This window comes from Boleophthalmus pectinirostris, unplaced genomic scaffold (genome assembly GCF_026225935.1).
Source record: "Boleophthalmus pectinirostris isolate CB_2022bp ecotype Guang Dong unplaced genomic scaffold, ASM2622593v1 HiC_scaffold_4, whole genome shotgun sequence".
NCBI lineage: Eukaryota > Metazoa > Chordata > Actinopteri > Gobiiformes > Gobiidae > Boleophthalmus > Boleophthalmus pectinirostris.
Genome location: NW_026571353.1, coordinates 4,566,954 through 4,590,506, shown reverse-complemented (window position 1 = coordinate 4,590,506; position 23,553 = coordinate 4,566,954). Strand labels below are relative to the sequence as shown.

The 23,553-nt window shown below is 39.2% G+C and overlaps 1 protein-coding gene across 1 annotated transcript in view; it reads right to left on the bottom strand.

Annotated features, from left to right (window-relative positions):
• Window positions 1–23,553, bottom strand: part of LOC110163219 (disintegrin and metalloproteinase domain-containing protein 28-like) — a 65,241-nt gene that overhangs the window by 29,336 nt on the left and 12,352 nt on the right. The window contains exons 4-5 of the mRNA XM_055162152.1: window positions 9,071–9,149; window positions 1,313–1,389 (exon numbers count right to left, since the gene is read on the bottom strand). Coding sequence (XP_055018127.1) covers window positions 1,313–1,389; window positions 9,071–9,149 — 156 coding nt within the window. The remainder of the gene's footprint in view (window positions 1–1,312; window positions 1,390–9,070; window positions 9,150–23,553) is intronic.

Here is a 23,553-nt window from a genome sequence, read left to right as displayed (position 1 = left end):
AGTCCAGGATTAGTCCTGGTTTGGTCCTGGTTTAGTCTTGGTTTAGTCCTGGTTTAGTACTGGTTCAGTTCTGGTTTAGACCTGGTTTAGACCTGGTTCAATTCTGGTTCAGTCCTGGTTTAGTCTTGGTTTATTCCTGGTTTAGACCTGGTTCAGTCCTGGTTCAGTTCTGGTTTAGTCCTGGTTTAGTCCTGGTTCAGTTCTGGTTTAGTCCTGGTTTAGTCCTGGTTTAGTCCTGGTTTAGTCCTGGTTTAGTCCTGGTTTAGACCTGGTTTAGTCCTGGTTCAGTCCTGGTTCAGTCCATATACGGCGCAAAAGTTCAGCATCTTAACAGTTCTTTTGGTGAGAGTAAATTAAAAGTGCTGCAATAGTCGTGTAATGTTTTACATTTTAAATACAGTAATATTGTAATGTAACAAATGACTTTGAAATGACAGTAACAAGTCATAAATAACACATTACAGTTTTAAAGTCACTTGTCCAACAGTGTATCTTGTAAAGTTGTTGTAAACTAGAAGTCAGTTTGAAAAATAAAAGCAGCCTTTCATTTACAGATCCCACCTAAATATAAAATGAACTGAACTTTGAACTAGTTCAAAATTAAAATTGTGAACTATGAACGTGAACTATTCACTTTGAACAAGTGTGAACTGAACTTTGAACTAGTTCATGAAAAGTGTGAACTTGCACAACACTGGTCCTCTTTTAGACCTGTTTAGTCCTGGTTCAGTCCTGGTTTAGACCTGATTCAACCATAGTTCAGTTCTGGTTTAGTCCTGGTTTAGACCTGATTCAGTCCTGGTTTAGTCCTGGTTTAGACCTGGTTTAGTCCTGGTTTAGACTTGGTTTAGTCCTGGTTCAGTCCTGGTTCAACTCTGCTTCAGTCCTGGTTTAGACCTAGTTTAGTTCTGGTTCAGTTTTAGTTTAGTCCTGATTTAGTTCTGGTTTAGACCTGGTTTAGCCCTGGTTCAGTCCTGGTTTAGACCTGGTTCAGTTCTGGTTTAGTCCTTGGTTCAGTCCTGGTTCAGTCCTGGTTCAGTCCTGGTTCAGCTCTGGTTTAGTCCTGATTTAGTCATTGGTTCAGTCCATAAACGTCACAAAAGTTCTGCATCTTGGCACAGTTCTTTTGTTGAGAGTAATTTAAAAGTACTGCAGTAGTCGTGTAATATTTTACATTTTAAATGCAGTAATATTGTAATGTAACAAATGACTTTGAAATGACAGTAACAAGTCATAAATAACACATTACAGTTTTAAAGTCACTTGACCAACAGTGATTATTGTTTATTAATCAGGAAAAGTGGAGTGTCACCTGAGCCCGTCGCACGTGCTGACGCTCGCCTCTGATGCTCCGTCTCCCACAATCCTCCCTTGGTAGTAGCAGTGATCCTGTGAAAGTCAATGTGGTATTAGTGTTGTAATCAGTGTAATCCCTTATTAGTCCAGGCAGGGTTAAGAGATTACAGTTACTTAATAACAGATACTCTTCAGTGTAAACATACCAGGGCGTGGGAGTTTCAGCGTCATTAGTCAAGTCACGTCCATTTGATTTGTAGAGCACCGTTTCACGCACACACGCACCACGCACCCACGCACACACGCACCCACAGCAACAAATCATATCGTTTGCGAAATATATGAGTTCATATAACCAGTAATATCCAATATATAAAAGTTCACATAATCTACACATCTGATCACTGATGACAAAAATACTTGTTTCACTTTGTAACTCTGGTAACACTTTAGTTCAGGGACCACATATAAATGGATCACAAATTTGCGCAATGGCAATGCATACTGGGAAGGATTTTCCAAAAAAGTGAGCATAAAACCATTGTTTTCCCAGTGGGATGAGTCAATTGTCAAAGTCACTCTTTTCTAGTCTTTTGAACCATATCACTTTTGTTTCTGGTTCTGATATTGTCATAATTTAGTTTTGGGATTTGGACATCGTTAACTGTGTGGTTGTTGGATCCTAGCAGCGGAAAATGGCTCGAGAAATGGGCTTCAGAAGTTTATGAACTCCATAAATGGGCCTGGTCAAGCAGAAGTAAACATCAAGGCCAAAAATTCAAGTTAATGCATCTGATATAAAAATATATTGAACAGATACATATGTACTCTAGTTTATGAAACTGTTGACCTTTTTTCTGTACCATTTTTGGTTCTAAAGTTCCATATGTTTTAAACAGACCATGTATGAAACATGGAACAAAAATTATTTCCCAAATTTCAAAGACCTGCAAATCATGTAAATAAATGGATGTATTTCATCATATCTTGTGTTATTCCATCTTTGAACTGTTGATGAAGGTACAGGATTTTTTTTTTTTTAAGTATTTAAAATGATAAAAAATTGGCTTGGAAGGACTGACATATTTTATAGAAATAGTTTCCTTTCATTTTGAAGTAATATTAAAGTATTCAGAAGAAAAAAGTTGACAAATGATGTAAAATCCTGCACCTTCTACTTGTTTGCACAATTTTCCCTCCGTTACTTTTCCCTCTGTTACCATGACCTTTCTTAATAAAAAATCTCATGAGTCAAAAAGTCAGAGGTTTTTCAACCTAATCTTGTACCATATGGTAGAAAACTATATGAAGCAAATATTCAAACCAGTTTGTTAAGGATATGTAAGTGAGAACCAAGAGTTATCACTGTTTGGATTTATTGCCCAAAAAGTGCTGCATATTTCATTCCCTCCGTTACCGACATGAGTTTTTACATTTTTTTGTCAACAACTTGAAAGAATATCACAGGTTTAACTTGACCCTGTTGGAGTGTAACTCTTTCCTACATTCTGATACTTTACTTATTTCAATAGTCCCTCTAGTTTCTGAATAAGAGACATTTGAATGTCAAAAATCTGCCCCTGTTTCCCTCCGTTACTGCTTGACCAGACCCAAATACAAAAGGGAATCAGATGTGTGTGACTGCAAACCTCTGTTCAAAAGTGGGATCCCGTTTGTTAATCGAGAGGTGCAGAAGACAAACAGGCTGAGCTGCACTTTCTTGTTCTTGTGGTTTTACAGTAACATCACATCTTGGTCTCTTTGCAGTGGAAGGTGTTTCTTGGTGAACAGTTGGTGCCTTTTGCTTTGAAGTTGACTTTTTAAATTCATAACCAAGGTTGAGCGAGGGATTGGGATTTTGCTTTGATGTCGCTCCACATACAAAATGTTCTCTGTAAACTCGGGATGATTTAGGCAGATAGAGGTTTCCTTTTTGGTTCTTCCTGTGGATCAATCCTGCCCATCACCTTCACCTTTCACTATTTTTCAATTCCTTTAGGAAGGAAAACAGTTTGAACAGCGGTTTGAGTCACACACATCTGATTCCCCTTTGCATTTATGAAGTTCGCAAACAAATTCCTTGAGTCGTTTTCCGGTGTTAGGATCCAACAACGACACAATTACGACGTCCGAATCCCAAAACTAAAATATGACAATATCAGAACCAGAAACAAAAGTGATGTGGTTCAAAAGACTAGAAAAGATCGACTTTGTCAATAGACACATCCCACTGGGAAAACAAACATGGAGGTTTGATGCTCACTTTTTCGGAAATTCCTTCCCAGTCTGCATCACGCAATGACCGAAGTCTGAAATTCATGGTGCATGTATTAATGGCTAACGAAGTGGCAACTGGTATGATAATTAACTGTTACTTAGCTATTAGTTGGTATTAATCAGACACTTATTAATGCTTCTTAAGATTTCAGTGTATGCACAAAAACATTTATTGTGATCTCCAATATTTTAATGGAAAGAAAATAGTTCATGGGTTAGTAGTTGCAAAATACGGTCTTAGACAAAAATGCATTGAAAGTACTTTATAAATACTAATTACTACAATTTTGCCACACCTAAATTATTGCATTACAGGTTGGACTCTGACAAACAAAACTACTCTTAAATTAGCTGAAACTATATATAAAAAATCACTTAAAGTATTAGACAAAAAGCCCACAAATGATCACTGTTGATACTTGCACAAATATATCAAAAAGTTCACAACAAGAATCCAGGAGCAGTTAGCCGCAAAAGGTAGGTCAAAGAAGAAGACAACAGCGAAAAACTAAGGGATTCAAATTCCAATGGCACTGAAGCAGACGCAGGTTAAAGACTGACGCATTTTCAATTACACAGGTATTCTGTTATTATGAAAACACTTTATTTCAGATTCAAACGTTTTAACACGAAAGCGATCATTTTTCTTTGCTCCACTAGTTCATTCTCTAAAGGAGTCTTGTGAAAAAATGTCAAATTCAAAACACTGTAGAGTTGTTTACAAGCATCAACAAGAGCAGCTTTCTAGTAGGAGCTCTGCGCAAGAAAAAGGACAAACAGTGCTGGACTCGCTTGGAGGAAAAGTGCGTTGCAGAATACTTGACAATACAAATTCCTAAACTGGACAAACAATCTATGCAGATTTAATTCTGGTATACTTATCTCTTGCTCCAGCTCGCACAACAAGAGCAGCTCTAGAGGCGACTGCTCTGGGCCGTTTAGGAAAAGTGCGTTTGGACAAACTCTCTTTTACTTATCGAGCTGCTCAAACATGGAACACAGAGCTGCTCATGTACGAGAACTTTCAACACTGCAGCATTTTCTAAAGCTTTAAAACTGTGTTTTCAATGGTCAAATATGTCGCCATGTTTAACCAATTTACATTTTCTTTTATATTGAGGGCTTGTTGGTTTAACTCTTAAACTCTTGACTTTGAACTTCAAATGAACTGTTTGAAACTAATTGTATGTATAGTGAGTAGGGGTGTGCAAAAATATTGAAATATCGATATATCGTATAGCTTAATGTGATGAAACAGTATCGATATCGTGGGCTGCTGTATCAATATATCACTAAGAGTCATTTTTGGTTTATTTTACTAAATTATTTTGTTACAGAGCTACAGTTTTGGTGCTTGTTTAGAGGAAGGAAACTTTTTTTATGCAACACATTTGTTTTGATGATTAAAATGTTTGTGTTTCATATGAACTTTGCACAAGAAGAAGTGGTTTAACAAAGACTTTTACTATCACAGACATGATTTAGCCTTTATTTTTACTGAACTGCATCAAATCGATTTGAAATATATCGTATTGAATCGAAAGCTCACTGTATCGAGATATGTATCGTATTGTGGCCTATGTATCGAGGTATGTATCGTATCGGCAACTTCTTAATGATGCCCAGCCCTAATAGTGAGTGTGTTGTGTGTGTAGTGAGTGTGTGTGTGTGTGTTGTGTGTATAGTGTGTGTATAGTGTGTATGTGTGTGTATAGTGAGTGTGTGTGTGTGTATAGTGTGTTGTGTGTGTATAGTGAGTGTGTGTGTCTGTGTGTGTGTATAGTGAGTGTGTTGTGTGTAGTGTGTTGTGTGTTATAGTGAGTGTGTTGTGTGTATAGTGAGTGTGTCTGGTGTGTGTGTATAGTGAGTGTGTTGTGTGTATTGAGTGTGTTGTGTGTACTGTGTGTGTGTGTGTGTGTGTGTTGTGTGTATAGTGAGTGTGTTGTGTGTAGTGTGTGTATAGTGAGTGTGTTGTGTGTGTGTTAGTGAGTGTGTTGTGTGTGTGTGTGTGTGTATAGTGAGTGTGTGTGTGTATAGTGAGTGTGTTGTGTGTGTGGTGTGAGTGAGTGTGTTGTGTATAGTGAGTGTGTTGTTGTGTGTATAGTGTGTGTGCTGGTGTTGTGTACTTTTGTGTGATTGTTGCTGTACTTTCCTTTGTCCTGTAGATGATTTTACATCAACGTGCCGAGAGACTGAAGATGGAAATGAGCCACGTTGGCTATAATCTTTACATATATGTGCTGTCCCTTTACAAATAAATAAAGTAAGAAATAAGAAATAATAAAGATGTAATTAAGCACTTATTATGCATTATACTATTAACTAGCATTAATATGTGTTCTCTAATCTAAAGTGTCACCATACCTCTGTTTGAAAAGTGCTATTTAAATACAGTTATTAAAGTTATAAATAGTTATTAGTTATTATTAAATACAAAAGATCATGAACATTAAAACTTCCAAGTAAAAATATATGAATTCATGCATAACTTTGCCATAAATGAGTCATGGTTTATAGTGCTCAAGAACTATAACTATAAATAAATATGTAAAAGTTCAACATGCTGCATGGGCGACTGGGTGGTTCGTGTGACTCTAGGGAGTGGGGGATTACAGGGACATAGTTCTATTATAAATGAAAACGGTTATGGCAACGGCCGATGCAAAAAGGGATCAACACATGAAAAAACACAAAGACAAGCGTTTCAGTCCATTGATTTGAACTTTGTCAAATACTTAAATTACTCCACATGAATCTCATACGATGGTCATTTTTTATTTGCTCTTCAGCAGATCAAACTGGATTCAGCTCTTCAGGCTTAACACCTTTTGTTCTTCCTTTTCATCTTGCTGTTGTCTTCGTAGTCTTCTGAATGTCTTCAGTTTTTGTTCCCATGAAATTATCTTTTTCTCTTTGGCCGTTTGTAGCAGCAGGAGGAACATCTGAAGCCTGGATCTCCACCTCTTTACACTAAGGCTACGCACAGACTGCAGGGTTTAAGGCACAATTTGGATTTTTTTGTGAGGTCGTTCACATTTTCAGTTAAATGTGACTTGTATGTGATCTCCTGTGTGAACTTTAAACGCCCCAAAAGTGTCCTGCATGAGCATTGGACAGCACGACAACACCACACACAGCGAGAGTGCTCAGTGTTTACAGAAGTCGCCTAAACATGGACGCAGCCTTGAGACCTGGAGATTTTAAAATTGCTGTTGAACCGGAGCCAGAACATGAACAACTTATTGAGAAAAAGATTGAGAAGGAAGATTGTTGGCTGTGGTGTTTTGTGGGGCAGTGGCAGCAACGTCTGTAGAAAGGATTTGTGACATTTGTGACGTGTAGGTGGGATGAATGTGACCTGGTCGTTCAGACTGAAGTCACATGTCAAAAGATCAGATATGTATCGGTTTTAGGAGCACATACCCAAGTTGCCTGGGTCACATTTGAAAAAATGTTTGTTGTTCAGACATTGAAAGATCAGATACAGGAGCACTGGGGCCAAAAAATCTGATTTGGGTCACTTCAGGCTGCAGTGTGAACATAGCCTAAGATACTGAACCACACTGAAGAGTGAAGTATAGCTCTGCGTCAACTCAACGCGCACTGCTGCCGTGACCTTGCTGCCGTTGTTTTTGATCTGCGCTGAAGTCTAAGCACCGCGAAGTAATTCACCACCAAAACACTAGGAGGCCAGGATGTATGTCCATTCATATATACAGTCTATGTGTGTGACCTGCAGACGTATAATCTCTGAAAAGTTTCACATGAACCATCTCCAACATGACAAACCACAGAACAGACTCACCATTACAATATCCCTCTGTCACAGAAAGAACACTCATATTCCACTGAGTCATGTCCTTTTTAAGTCCGACAGAAGATGAACCTCATCAGGGCACAAGGAGCGAGCTGTTTTTTTGAGTGCTTAGTTTATGCAAGTTAGCCATGCGGTTTTAAGTTTTGTTTCTGTAAAATGCAGAAACACATATGCGCATTAAGCACATTATTTCACAATGTATATTGAAAGAAAGGAAAGCCGAGTACAGGAAATGTGTGTAGTGCGGCGGTAGAGAGGACCAATCACAGCTCTTATCGTCTGCGTTGCTTCCCCTGCTGTCTGTGTCGTTTCGACCCGTAGTTAGAAACTTTCTGAGGTGCATGTCGGTTGCAGAGGCTTTGTGTAGGGGGTACACGTCGATGTAGACTCTCTGCGTCGTGACTAGGGATGGGCATTCGATGAAATTTTCTTAATCGATCGTCGGAAGAATTAACGATCGATTATCGATTAATCATTAACATTTTTATATTAAAATGATCATCATTATTATTACTATCTGCACTACTAATCTGCATAAATAAATTCAACTTTACGACATATAAACCGTAACGACTCTAGAGCCACATCAGCCCGTTTGACATTATAATGTGTTTAATTCAGTTTTGTGCAACTCTCACAGAAACAAAACTTAAAACCACATCGCTAATTTGCATAAACTAAGCAAAGATAAAACTACAGCTCTTGTGTCGCTGATGCGGTTCAGTTTCTGTCAGATTAAAAGACATGACTCAGGTGAATACAGGTTAGTGTGACCAGATTTGTGTTTGTCAAAACCAGGACACCGTACAGGGGGAGGGAGGTGGGGACTCGTCATTGACATTGAGCGACTCTCACCTGGTAAATCCTTTTCCCACTGGACACTGAAACATATGTGCTGCGTTGTACACTGTGTACATTGACTCAAACTTGTCCCGAACGCAATGGAAAGTGTGGAATTTCTTGTACAAGTCATCGTTAAATACACATTTGTGCTTCGGTACGTTACAGACTGACCCACTGTTTGTGTCTCGCTCCTTCTGATGCAGAGACACATGTACACACCTGTTTGGTCACGATACGCACAGCAACCTACATTCGGTTTGTCGATTAAAATGAACGTAAACGATGAAATTCTTAATGATCAATTATTGATTAATCGATTAATCATGCCCATCCCTAGTCATGACGCAGACTATTTGACGCTGGACCGTAAATTGGCCTTGAGAGGTGTAGTGTCTAGTTCTGATGAAGTCGAGTTCTCCATTGGTTCTATGTATTTTTTACTTTATATATTTGCAACAGAGCCAATCCTTCTTCATCCTCTCTTAAGTGTTTCCTCATACTCTCCTCATGGACTGAATGGTGCAGCTTCCAGTCACATCTCCCAAGTGTCCTGGACCTCATTCACCTTAACTGCTGGTGTCCTGGGGAACCTTTTACAGATACTGCAAAATATTCTCTTTCTTTCTTTTGTTTCAGTTTTTTCTCTTTTTCTTTTTGTGACATTCAAGAGGGGAACAGCTTCATCCTCGGCTTGCATCTCATCAGGTTGGTGTGGTTCAAGAATCTTATTAGAACTGAAGAAGCTACTTGGCTGAGCGCAGAAACATTCATTCTAAAACTTTTGTCCTTTTTACAGATTTCAAACATCTTTTATTTTTTGGTACATGCTTTACTCACGATGTCGTCTGGAGTGGTGGTGACAGGTGTGCCATCTTTAAGGTAATAAGTCTCACTGTAGTCTTTGGTGAGTAATTCTCTGAAAAAACAAAGAGAAACCAGAGCTGATACAATATGGAGACACACAGAATTAGACATGGTTCTTTCTCCTCACCTATTTACCCTCTTCATCAAACCTATATTATATTTTGTTATTGTTTGTAGTCAATATTGGTATCACGTTTTAGCAAAAGACTCTTATTTTTCCTAAAAAAAAAATAAATTGTGCTCACTTCCCTGCACCTTTTTACCTTTAGTGTTCATAAGCTGTGTTCTTCAGGACCTTAGTGAAGTATCCTTGGTACTCTTTTGCACTTGTGTAATTAGTGTGATGTACCTTTTATGTGCACTTAAAGTCTTGTCATATGTACTGCGTCAAAAAAAATCCCGAATTGAGTTACTGAATTTTTCGCCTCTAACACAAAACATTTTAAAACAAAACAGGAGTCGACGCAATCCATTATTCTGAGCTGTAACACCTTATTTTCTCTTAAGAAGAACATTGCACTATATATTGTTTTCATAGTAATGTTATCGACAGTGTTGGGGAGTAACAGATTACATGTAACAGAGTTATCAGTAATCAGAGTACAAATTATGAGTAACTGTATTCAGTTACAGTTACTAGTTCCATGAGTGGTAATTGGATTACAGTTACTTTGTTGAAATAAATGGATTACATGGTGGTATTTTCCTGTTTTCATATTTTGGGCTAAACCAGGACTAAATCAGGTCTAAACCAGGACTAAACGAGGACTATACCAGGAGTAAAACCAGGACTAAACCAGGACTAAACAAGGAATAAACTAGGACTAAACCAGGTCTAAACCAGGACTAAACCAGGAGTAAAACCATGTCTAAACCAGGACTAAACCAGGACTAAACTAGGATTAAAACAGGACTAAACCAAGGACTAAACTAGGACTAAAACAGGTCTAAACAATATGACACTAACAGTAGGTGGACATATTCATATAAATTTCTCATATAAAAATCATTTCTCTATGAATATTTTTAATTTGGTTAAGGAAAGACTAGACTTTTTATTTTCTTTTAGCAGATAAAACATCTTATGATCAGATCCTAGTCTCTGCTTCTCTACAATAAACAAAAGTCTGTTCATGGAGATTTGGGCTCAACAGACAATTTGAAGAGAACAAACAAGAATTTTCAGGATGTGGTTGGTACATTCATGTAGTTTTCAAAAGCACGACAACATCAAGTAATCCAAAGTATTCAGATTACTTTACTCACTTTAAGTAATTTAATGGATTACATTACAAAGTACATTTTGGGGTATGTAATCTGTAATCTGTAGAGGAATACATTTTAAAAGTCACCTTCCCAACACTGGTTATCAATGTGCTGAAGTTTCATCTAATTTCCGTATTTTTCTATAAGACTATACGTTTTTTCACGGTTTGGGTGTTTCCTTCTCCTGTACTCCGGTGTGACTTATATATTAAAATTAAAATGTTTGTAATGCGGGTGACAAAACCGTGTTGGCAATAAACTCTCTTGCCTCGCTCCTGCTCTCTCACTTTACGTCTCCCTGCGTGCGTTCGATCACGTGACCTCGAGCGACCGATCAGTAAGCTATATTAGCACGAACCCCAGAAGCGCGAGAGACAGACAAGTGAACGCATGCTGCAGGAGCCAAATACCATCGCCCTTCAAGTGCCTCAAGCGAGCCGCGTATTGATGAATTTTATGGAATTGGCCAGGTCTCGATGGCGAGCTAAGACCAGGTTCTAGTCTGGAACCCACCGACATTCAACTCACTCCTGCCAGGAACCCTGACACCTCCACTCCCTCTGTCTGGGCCAGTAGGAGGCTCTTGTCGCTGGCAATCGAACTCCCGCACTTCACGCACTTAACTCTACCACCAAACTAACACATCAACTAATAGTAGGGTGGAGTCAAGCCCCCAGGTTCCAAAATGGCCGCCCATTCAAGTCAATGGGCTGAGCTCAATGGCGCATGATCCCAGATTAGCCTAGCCCGGTTAGGTACTTCCGGTGGCTGTGGGCCGACCGAGCATGCGCAGTATTGTTCTTTTCTCCCACGGGCACACGCGAATGCACGCGACCACACGCACGGAGCGCGGGCTCGTGTATCACGTGATCGCTTTGACCAATCAGAGCGAGAGGAACGAGAGCGGAGCCGGAGCTAACGAATATAAAGCGTTTTTTTAAGACAACTGAAGGATTTTGAGCGAGAAAAAGTTTATGATCTAAAAATAGGTAAAAATCGCCACAAAATCCGACATTTTTGAAAGTTGTAGGTGCACTGTCAGCCGAACACGAGCAGGTTGTGATTACATTGCGCTCTATGAGAAAAATCTTCTCTCGGCCCATGGGATTTTTTCGACTGTAGTACCACTGAGTGGCCACTACGTCAACTCGAGGCAGCTACAAGCAGCAACACTGTATCCAGTTATTTTAATAGATCCATGGGTGGAGTCAGTTGGAGGCAGACAAAACAGGTGCACAGGAACAGGACATGGTACAGGCAAAAAAAAAAAAAAAAAATTACGACAAAAACATAAACACATTATCATTACCATGAATGTTTCCATTATTACTGTTATCAATAATTTATTAATATTTATTGTTTGTATCATTATTTTTATATTTTTATTATATTTTTATTTATATTAGTGTTATTATTTTTATCATTTATTTTTGTATTATTATTATTGCCATCATTATCAATAATAACCATAATAGCAATAATATATACATAGAGAACCTATCAGCCTACAGTGGTTGTAAATGCAACATAAATAAAAGAACATATTATAAAAATATATATATATTATAAAATAAATAAATAAATAATAATTATATTATAAAAAAAACAATACAGATCAAAGTCTTAATTTAAATAATGTGTTTATGTTTTTGTTGTAATTTAATTTAATTTTTTTTTTTGCCTGTACCATGTCCTGTTCCTGTGCACATGTTTTGTCTGCCTCCAATCAACTTCCAGCCTGCTATTGGTTGATGTGTTCTACTTGAAGGCCACGCCCATGCTCTGTTTTAATTAAGCCCTGACGAAGACCAGTTAAGGTCCAAACATGTTGATTTGGCCATTCAAATAAAGGCCTTTTAACTATATTTTTCCTCGTGCGATGTGTTAACTTTTTCTACTTGTTTGGAGTTGTGTTTGAGTTTTGAGCATCCTCTACTTGCTCCTACTGACTGGAACACCTGCAGCAAACAGCCACATTTTTGTTCTTTCTGCACAGGAAATGTCTGTTCTTGGTCTCTGATTTTATTAAATAAATTTACCCCAAAAAATGTGACTTATAGTTCGGTGTGACTTATATAGTATGTTTTTTTCTTCTTCATTACACATTTTTTGACTGGTGCGACTCATACTCCGAAGCGACTCCGAAAAATACAGTACGCCAAAATTCTCTGTATTTCATCTCAAGCTATAAATGGATGATTATAACTTATTCTGTACAACTTATTTTGTACTGTCCTGCAAGTTATAAGTGACACAGAATCATCGGGTTGTACTAAAAATACACGATAACACTTTCTAATAACTACACCTTATTTAGACTTAATAAAGCATGAACAAAGACTTAATTAATAATGATTCACGCTTAATAACCTGAATTAGCACTTAACTTGCACTTAATTCACCTGTGCTGTAAACTCATAAGTATTTCTTACTTAATTACTCATGAACTAACCATTTGTGTGTGCATTTGTAAATGTATATTTAAGTACAAATTTGAGCATTTATTAATGATTAGTAAACTCTGAGAGAATGATTTACTAGTAATGCATTATGGTTTCTCTGGAATTGACCAACCTTAACTAGGGCTGGGCGATATGGATCAAAAAATATATCTCGATATATTTTGCTATATCTCGATATACGATATATATCTCGGTATATGTTTAAGAAAAAAATAACCCCCTAAAACTGAAAACTGCAAAAACAAATCTGCCAAATTCCACAAGGTCTTTTTTTTTTAAATTGAAGTGTAAGAGGTCGGCAGTTCATATAGGAACATTTAAGATTACAAAAAACCCTAATTACATAAATAATAATTTAACTGTAAAATAAAAGAAATAAAACATATTTCCTTCTTTTCATTCATAAATAAAACAACTCAACACAAGCTCATCTTTGCATTAACTCTCTTATCCAAACCAGAACCAGAACCATGAGCTCTTTTAGCAGAAGAAGCTCAGGATGTTCCTTATTTTAACAGATCCATGTTCCAGCATCAGGAGCTCTGAGGTTTAATCCCACAATCCACTGCAGATCAAACCCAACGTTTCCAAACACTATTGTACAAGTGACACTGCAGCAGATTATTCATTAAAATCTTCTGCATAAAACAACTTTACATTGCTAAACTTTACAATATATAAAGCATAACGACTCTAGAGCCACATCAGCCATTTTGAGATAATAATGTGTTTAATGTAGTTTTGCGCACGTGTGTTTACATTTTACAGAAACCAAACTTAAGCGCATGGTTCATTTGCATAAACAGCACTTCTCCTGCAGCTCAACTCGTTCAGCTTCTTTCGGGCTAAAGGATGCGACTCGGTGGAATATGAGGATGTGCTGCTGATGTTCTTGTCTGTAAATGGTGGAAAAGGTTCGTGGTGCTTGAAGCTTTTCACTGGCACCAACTTTCGGCGTTCACGGCGACAGTGACGAGTGAAGGAGACACGAGCGAACAAAATCAGGGAGGCGAGGGCACGCGGAGGCGACGAGAGAGAAGACAAACAAGTGAAGCGGCGAAATCAGAATTGAATATAAACATTATATCGATATATACGATATGTCAGAATTCATATCGATATATCGCCCACCCCTAGTTGCCATAGCGATTAGATTGTTGCTTTATATACACAAATCAAATATAAACATCTGTTGCATTTTAGTTAATTAGTCCATTCTATATGCATAAACGGATAGAATGCGATTACGTAACACCAGTCTAAAGTCATCGTTGTCATGGAGTTTTCAGTCCAGTTCTACACACACTGTATGTAAAGGTCATTTCAACCCAGACTCAGCCAGTGAACGCAGACACTCAGCAAAGCTCGTGAACTTTCACTTTCACAACATGTCGTCGGCAATAAATTTCACAGATTTCGCGCAAACCAACCCCGAAACCAAATACGAGGTTTTGGGAGTCATCGGAGAGGGCTATTACGGTACTGTTACCAAGTGCCGTGATCGAGTGACAGGGGAACTTGTTGCTTTAAAACGCCTCAAAGATGATGGCACCTTCTCCAACAATTTCCACTGGGAGATGGAGATGCTGAATTACATCAAGGAGGAGGAGCTAGACCCAGACAGCTTCAATCTAGTCAAACTGGTTGACTGTTTTGACTGTGATGGCTGTGGGTCTCTTGCTTTTGAGATGCTAGACGTAAGTGTCTACAATCTCTGGCTAAAGATCAAGAGTTTCACGCTGAGCCAAATAAGACCAATGGCGAAGCAGCTCTTGACAGCTCTTCACGGTCTACGTTGTGTTGGTGTAATGCACACGGACATCAAACCAGACAACATTATGCTGGTGAACCACAAGGAGAGGCCATTCAAAGTCAAGTTAATAGACTTTGGATTGGCAGTGTACTCAGGACAAGATCTAACTGGACAGGTGATGCAGCCAACTTCGTACCGTGCCCCAGAAGTAACTTTGGGTCTTCCACTTTGGGAGGCTGTTGACATGTGGGGTGTGGCTTGCTGTCTCCTTCACTGGTTTGTCCGAAGCACAGATTTCATTGCCTTTTCTGAGTTTGACTTCCTGAACAAGATTGTGCATTTCTTTGGGGTTCCACCAGAGAAGCTCCTGAACGAGGCGTTGTACACGCCCATGTATTTTGTTCAGGAAAACTCCACGTGGAGACTTAAAACTCTGCAGGAGATTAGGAAGACAACTGGGATGAATTCTAAAATGACACTTCACAAGCCTTCAGCGACAAACCTGGAGCAGCTTATTAAAGGTTCAAGAATGTTTGTCTCCCATCAAGAGGAAAGAGATATGGAGCAGTTTCATGACCTGCTCAGTAAAATGTTTAAACTGGACGCGGAGGAGCGGATCCTGCCATCGCAAGCCCTCGATCACCCATTCATCACCATGGAGCACTTACCTGATGGTGATGACTACACAAAAAAGGCTCACGAGTTAATGTGGGTCACTGAGGCTGAGTTTGAACCAACACAACAACAGACCAACCAAGAAATTACTGAGATGGATTTATTATTTCCTAAACCAGATGACAACACCTGGGATTTGGGGGACAACATTGTTTTCATAGCAAGTCCGTCCATCTCAATTGGATCTATTAGTGGTAGCGACACCAGCAAATGTATCACTAGATCTCCAGATGAGGTGTCAGGTGTCATTTTGCGGATCTGAGAAGTCTACAAAAGATCTGCCCACCACTGGAGATACAGGGATTCCAGAATCTCCAGAATCTCCAGGAGAAATAGAAGTTGGAACAATATGGATATCCTCTGACCTCCCAAGAGAAGGCAAAGTTGATGCTTGCAAAATCCAAAAAGATGCACTGGAGACAGACAAAGAAATTTTAGAAAGACTGAAAAAGGACCTGCCTGACTATGGTGAAATACTGGAGGACATAGAGAAGCTCTTCCAGGATGGAGAAGCTACAGAAGCTGAAATTATCCAACTGACCCAGAAAGCCTCCAGGTCTTTCTTTGGCAGGCTGATTCCACTTCGTCTCCGGGTGCTGTTTTCAAGACTATTTAAGATTCGGAAAACAAGCACGAGCAGGTCAATCTTCAGAAAACCAAAATGGCTCCAACGTATTACTGCGTTTAGAAGAAGGTCTACCACATCTGGACCTTCAAAACACTAAACTGACCCAACATCTGTGGTGAAGAGAAGGACATCATCTCTCCTGCGACTGAAAAAACTCAATACATCAAAAAAAAATATTCATTTTGTGTTGAATAAGTAAAAAATATTACTGCAAACTGTAGTGTAGTGTTTTTTTCTAGTATCTCTTAAAGAACACATATTATGCAAAGTTCCATGGAGACAGACAAATTTAATATCATATTCATATGAATTAAACATACTCCACTTGAAAGGAGTGTTCAGAAAATTATTATAATGTAATTTTAGCCATATCACACACACAATCTCCGTATTGAGTCATTGGGAACCAGTTGGAAAGTTGTACTGGCTGGAAAGTCCCCCTGAATTATACCCTTTATGAAACTAAATTAATCTATATACATTTAAAACATTTTTTTTGTTTATTGTATATATATCATACACACACAAGTTAGAATATATCTCAACACATCTGTTCATACATACAAAAAAAAAAGATGTGATCTCAAACACACAAACAGAGTAAATACAGTGTGTCAAATTACTCATCAGGAATAGTGGACAAGTGAAGCACACACCTTGCCTCTGGTGAGTAGGAGTGAGTGCTGCAATCATTTCACGATTTTATCTTAACTATGTATTTCACTGAAATATGTAAGACCTTCCCAAAAGTGATTCTGAATGATTTTTGAACAAATTCTGTAGCTTTCTTAGTTTCTTGTGTTGCTGCTTACAAATTATGTTCATGGCAAGCAGTAGGGCTGGGCGATATGGATCAAAAAATATATCTCGATATATTTTGCTATATCTCGATATACGATATATATCTCGATATATGTTCAAGAAAAAATAATCCCCTAAAACTGAAAACTGCAAAAACAAATCTGCCAAATTCCACAAGGTCTTTTTTTTTTTTTAATTGAAGTGTAAGAGGTCGGCAGTTCATATAGGAACATTTAAGATTACAAAAAACCCTAATTACATAAATAATAATTTAACTGTAAAATAAAAGAAATAATACATATTTCCTTCTTTTCATTCATAAATAAAACAACTCAACACAAGCTCATCTTTGCATTAACTCTCTTATCCAAACCAGAACCAGAACCATGAGCTCTTTTAGCAGAAGAAGCTCAGGATGTTCCTTATTTTAACAGATCCATGTTCCAGCATCAGGAGCTCTGAGGTTTAATCCCACAATCCACTGCAGATCAAACCCAACGTTTCCAAACACTATTGTACAAGTGACACTGCAGCAGATTATTCATTAAAATCTTCTGCATAAAACAACTTTACATTGCTAAACTTTACAATATATAAAGCATAACGACTCTAGAGCCACATCAGCCATTTTGAGATAATAATGTGTTTAATGTAGTTTTGCGCACGTGTGTTTACATTTTACAGAAACCAAACTTAAGCACATGGTTCATTTGCATAAACAGCACTTCTCCTGCAGCTCAACTCGTTCAGCTTCTTTCGGGCTAAAGGATGCGACTCGGTGGAATATGAGGATGTGCTGCTGATGGTTTTGTCTGTAAATGGTGGAAAAGGTTCGTGGTGCTTGAAGCTTTTCACTGGCACCAACTTTCGGCGTTCACGGCGACAGTGACGAGTGAAGGAGACACGAGCGAACAAAATCAGGGAGGCGAGGGCACGCGGAGGCGACGAGAGAGAAGACAAACAAGTGAAGCGGCGAAATCAGAATTGAATATAAACATTATATCGATATATACGATATGTCAGAATTCATATCGATATATTTAAAATATCGATATATCGCCCACCCCTAGTTGCCATAGCGATTAGATTGTTGCTTTATATACACAAATCAAATATAAACATCTGTTGCATTTTAGTTAATTAGTCCATTCTATATGCATAAACGGATAGAATGCGATTACGTAACACCAGTCTAAAGTCATCGTTGTCATGGAGTTTTCAGTCCAGTTCTACACACACTGTATGTAAAGGTCATTTCAACCCAGACTCAGCCAGTGAACGCAGACACTCAGCAAAGCTCGTGAACTTTCACTTTCACAACATGTCGTCGGCAATAAATTTCACAGATTTCGCGCAAACCAACCCCGAAACCAAATACGAGGTTTTGGGAGTCATCGGAGAGGGCTATTACGGTACTGTTACCAAGTGCCGTGATCGAGTGACAGGGGAACTTGTTGCTTTAAAACGCCTCAAAGATGATGGCACCTTCTCCAACAATTTCCACTGGGAGATGGAGATGCTGAATTACATCAAGGAGGAGCTAGACCCAGACAGCTTCAATCTAGTCAAACTGGTTGACTGTTTTGACTGTGATGGCTGTGGGTCTCTTGCTTTTGAGATGCTAGACGTAAGTGTCTACAATCTCTGGCTAAAGATCAAGAGTTTCACGCTGAGCCAAATAAGACCAATGGCGAAGCAGCTCTTGACAGCTCTTCACGGTCTACGTTGTGTTGGTGTAATGCACACGGACATCAAACCAGACAACATTATGCTGGTGAACCACAAGGAGAGGCCATTCAAAGTCAAGTTAATAGACTTTGGATTGGCAGTGTACTCAGGACAAGATCTAACTGGACAGGTGATGCAGCCAACTTCGTACCGTGCCCCAGAAGTAACTTTGGGTCTTCCACTTTGGGAGGCTGTTGACATGTGGGGTGTGGCTTGCTGTCTCCTTCACTGGTTTGTCCGAAGCACAGATTTCATTGCCTTTTCTGAGTTTGACTTCCTGAACAAGATTGTGCATTTCTTTGGGGTTCCACCAGAGAAGCTCCTGAACGAGGCGTTGTACACGCCCATGTATTTTGTTCAGGAAAACTCCACGTGGAGACTTAAAACTCTGCAGGAGATTAGGAAGACAACTGGGATGAATTCTAAAATGACACTTCACAAGCCTTCAGCGACAAACCTGGAGCAGCTTATTAAAGGTTCAAGAATGTTTGTCTCCCATCAAGAGGAAAGAGATATGGAGCAGTTTCATGACCTGCTCAGTAAAATGTTTAAACTGGACGCGGAGGAGCGGATCCTGCCATCGCAAGCCCTCGATCACCCATTCATCACCATGGAGCACTTACCTGATGGTGATGACTACACAAAAAAGGCTCACGAGTTAATGTGGGTCACTGAGGCTGAGTTTGAACCAACACAACAACAGACCAACCAAGAAATTACTGAGATGGATTTATTATTTCCTAAACCAGATGACAACACCTGGGATTTGGGGGACAACATTGTTTTCATAGCAAGTCCGTCCATCTCAATTGGATCTATTAGTGGTAGCGACACCAGCAAATGTATCACTAGATCTCCAGGTGAGGTGTCATTTTGCGGATCTGAGAAGTCTACAAAAGATCTGCCCACCACTGGAGATACAGGGATTCCAGAATCTCCAGAATCTCCAGGAGAAATAGAAGTTGGAACAATATGGATATCCTCTGACCTCCCAAGAGAAGGCAAAGTTGATGCTTGCAAAATCCAAAAAGATGCACTGGAGACAGACAAAGAAATTTTAGAAAGACTGAAAAAGGACCTGCCTGACTATGGTGAAATACTGGAGGACATAGAGAAGCTCTTCCAGGATGGAGAAGCTACAGAAGCTGAAATTATCCAACTGACCCAGAAAGCCTCCAGGTCTTTCTTTGGCAGGCTGATTCCACTTCGTCTCCGGGTGCTGTTTTCAAGACTATTTAAGATTCGGAAAACAAGCACGAGCAGGTCAATCTTCAGAAAACCAAAATGGCTCCAACATATTACTGCGTTTAGAAGAAGGTCTACCACATCTGGACCTTCAAAACACTAAACTGACCCAACATCTGTGGTGAAGAGAAGGACATCATCTCTCCTGCGACTGAAAAAACTCAATACATCAAAAAAAAAATTCATTTTGTGTTGAATAAGTAAAAATATTACTGCAAACTGTAGTGTAGTGTTTTTTCTAGTATCTCTTAAAGAACACATATTATGCAAAGTTCCATGGAGACAGACAAATTTAATATCATATTCATATGAATTAAACATACTCCACTTGAAAGGAGTGTTCAGAAAATTATTATAATGTAATTTTAGCCATATCACACACACAATCTCCGTATTGAGTCATTGGGAACCAGTTGGAAAGTTGTACTGGCTGGAAAGTCCCCCTGAATTATACCCTTTATGAAACTAAATTAATCTATATACATTTAAAACATTTTTTTGTTTATTGTATATATATCATACACACGCAAGTTACAATATATCTCAACACATCTGTTCATACATACAAAAAAAAAAAGATGTGATCTCAAACACACAAACAGAGTAAATACAGTGTGTCAAATTACTCATCAGGAATAGTGGACAAGTGAAGCACACACCTCGCCTCTGGTGAGTAGGAGTGAGTGCTGCAATCATTTCACGATTTTATATCTTAACTATGTATTTCACTGAAATATGTAAGACCTTCCCAAAAGTGATTCTGAATGATTTTTGAACAAATTCTGTAGCTTTCTTAGTTTCTTGTGTTGCTGCTTACAAATTATGTTCATGGCAAGCAGTAGGGCTGGGCGATATGGATCAAAAAATATATCTCGATATATTTTGCTATATCTCGATATACGATATATATCTCGATATATGTTCAAGAAAAAATAATCCCCTAAAACTGAAAACTGCAAAAACAAATCTGCCAAATTCCACAAGGTCTTTTATTTTATTTTATTGAAGTGTAAGAGGTCGGCAGTTCATATAGGAACATTTAAGATTACAAAAAACCCTAATTACATAAATAATAATTTAACTGTAAAATAAAAGAAATAAAACATATTTCCTTCTTTTCATTCATAAATAAAACAACTCAACACAAGCTCATCTTTGTATTAACTCTCTTATCCAAACCAGAACCAGAACCATGGGCTCTTTTAGCAGAAGAAGTTCAGGATGTTCCTTATTTTAACACATCCATGTTCCAGCATCAGGAGCTCTGAGGTTTAATCCCACAATCCACTGCAGATCAAACCCAACGTTTCCAAACACTATTGTACAAGTGACACTGCAGCAGATTATTCATTAAAATCTTCTGCATAAAACAACTTTCCATTGCTAAACTTTACAATATATAAAGCATAACGACTCTAGAGCCACATCAGCCATTTTGAGATAATAATGTGTTTAATGTAGTTTTGCGCACGTGTGTTTACATTTTACAGAAACCAAACTTAAGCGCATGGCTCATTTGCATACACAGCACTTCTCCTGCAGCTCAACTCGTTCAGCTTCTTTCGGGCTAAAGGACGCGACTCGGTGGAATATGAGGATGTGCTGCTGATGGTTTTGTCTGTAAATGGTGGAAAAGGTTCGTGGTGCTTGAAGCTTTTCACTGGCACCAACTTTCGGCGTTCACGGCGACAGTGACGAGTGAAGGAGACACGAGAGCGAACAAAATCAGGGAGGCGAGGGCACGCGGAGGCGACGAGAGAGAAGACAAACAAGTGAAGCGGCGAAATCAGAATTGAATATAAACATTATATCGATATATACGATATGTCAGAATTCATATCGATATATTTAAAATATCGATATATCGCCCACCCCTAGTTGCCATAGCGATTAGATTGTTGCTTTATATACACAAATCAAATATAAACATCTGTTGCATTTTAGTTAATTAGTCCATTCTATATGCATAAACGGATAGAATGCGATTACGTAACACCAGTCTAAAGTCATCGTTGTCATGGAGTTTTCAGTCCAGTTCTACACACACTGTATGTAAAGGTCATTTCAACCCAGACTCAGCCAGTGAACGCAGACACTCAGCAAAGCTCGTGAACTTTCACTTTCACAACATGTCGTCGGCAATAAATTTCACAGATTTCGCGCAAACCAACCCCGAAACCAAATACGAGGTTTTGGGAGTCATCGGAGAGGGCTATTACGGTACTGTTACCAAGTGCCGTGATCGAGTGACAGGGGAACTTGTTGCTTTAAAACGCCTCAAAGATGATGGCACCTTCTCCAACAATTTCCACTGGGAGATGGAGATGCTGAATTACATCAAGGAGGAGCTAGACCCAGACAGCTTCAATCTAGTCAAACTGGTTGACTGTTTTGACTGTGATGGCTGTGGGTCTCTTGCTTTTGAGATGCTAGACGTAAGTGTCTACAATCTCTGGCTAAAGATCAAGAGTTTCACGCTGAGCCAAATAAGACCAATGGCGAAGCAGCTCTTGACAGCTCTTCACGGTCTACGTTGTGTTGGTGTAATGCACACGGACATCAAACCAGACAACATTATGCTGGTGAACCACAAGGAGAGGCCATTCAAAGTCAAGTTAATAGACTTTGGATTGGCAGTGTACTCAGGACAAGATCTAACTGGACAGGTGATGCAGCCAACTTCGTACCGTGCCCCAGAAGTAACTTTGGGTCTTCCACTTTGGGAGGCTGTTGACATGTGGGGTGTGGCTTGCTGTCTCCTTCACTGGTTTGTCCGAAGCACAGATTTCATTGCCTTTTCTGAGTTTGACTTCCTGAACAAGATTGTGCATTTCTTTGGGGTTCCACCAGAGAAGCTCCTGAACGAGGCGTTGTACACGCCCATGTATTTTGTTCAGGAAAACTCCACGTGGAGACTTAAAACTCTGCAGGAGATTAGGAAGACAACTGGGATGAATTCTAAAATGACACTTCACAAGCCTTCAGCGACAAACCTGGAGCAGCTTATTAAAGGTTCAAGAATGTTTGTCTCCCATCAAGAGGAAAGAGATATGGAGCAGTTTCATGACCTGCTCAGTAAAATGTTTAAACTGGACGCGGAGGAGCGGATCCTGCCATCGCAAGCCCTCGATCACCCATTCATCACCATGGAGCACTTACCTGATGGTGATGACTACACAAAAAAGGCTCACGAGTTAATGTGGGTCACTGAGGCTGAGTTTGAACCAACACAACAACAGACCAACCAAGAAATTACTGAGATGGATTTATTATTTCCTAAACCAGATGACAACACCTGGGATTTGGGGGACAACATTGTTTTCATAGCAAGTCCGTCCATCTCAATTGGATCTATTAGTGGTAGCGACACCAGCAAATGTATCACTAGATCTCCAGGTGAGGTGTGTCATTTTGCGGATCTGAGAAGTCTACAAAAGATCTGCCCACCACTGGAGATACAGGGATTCCAGAATCTCCAGAATCTCCAGGAGAAATAGAAGTTGGAACAATATGGATATCCTCTGACCTCCCAAGAGAAGGCAAAGTTGATGCTTGCAAAATCCAAAAAGATGCACTGGAGACAGACAAAGAAATTTTAGAAAGACTGAAAAAGGACCTGCCTGACTATGGTGAAATACTGGAGGACATAGAGAAGCTCTTCCAGGATGGAGAAGCTACAGAAGCTGAAATTATCCAACTGACCCAGAAAGCCTCCAGGTCTTTCTTTGGCAGGCTGATTCCACTTTCGTCTCCGGGTGCTGTTTTCAAGACTATTTAAGATTCGGAAAACAAGCACGAGCAGGTCAATCTTCAGAAAACCAAAATGGCTCCAACATATTACTGCGTTTAGAAGAAGGTCTACCACATCTGGACCTTCAAAACACTAAACTGACCCAAC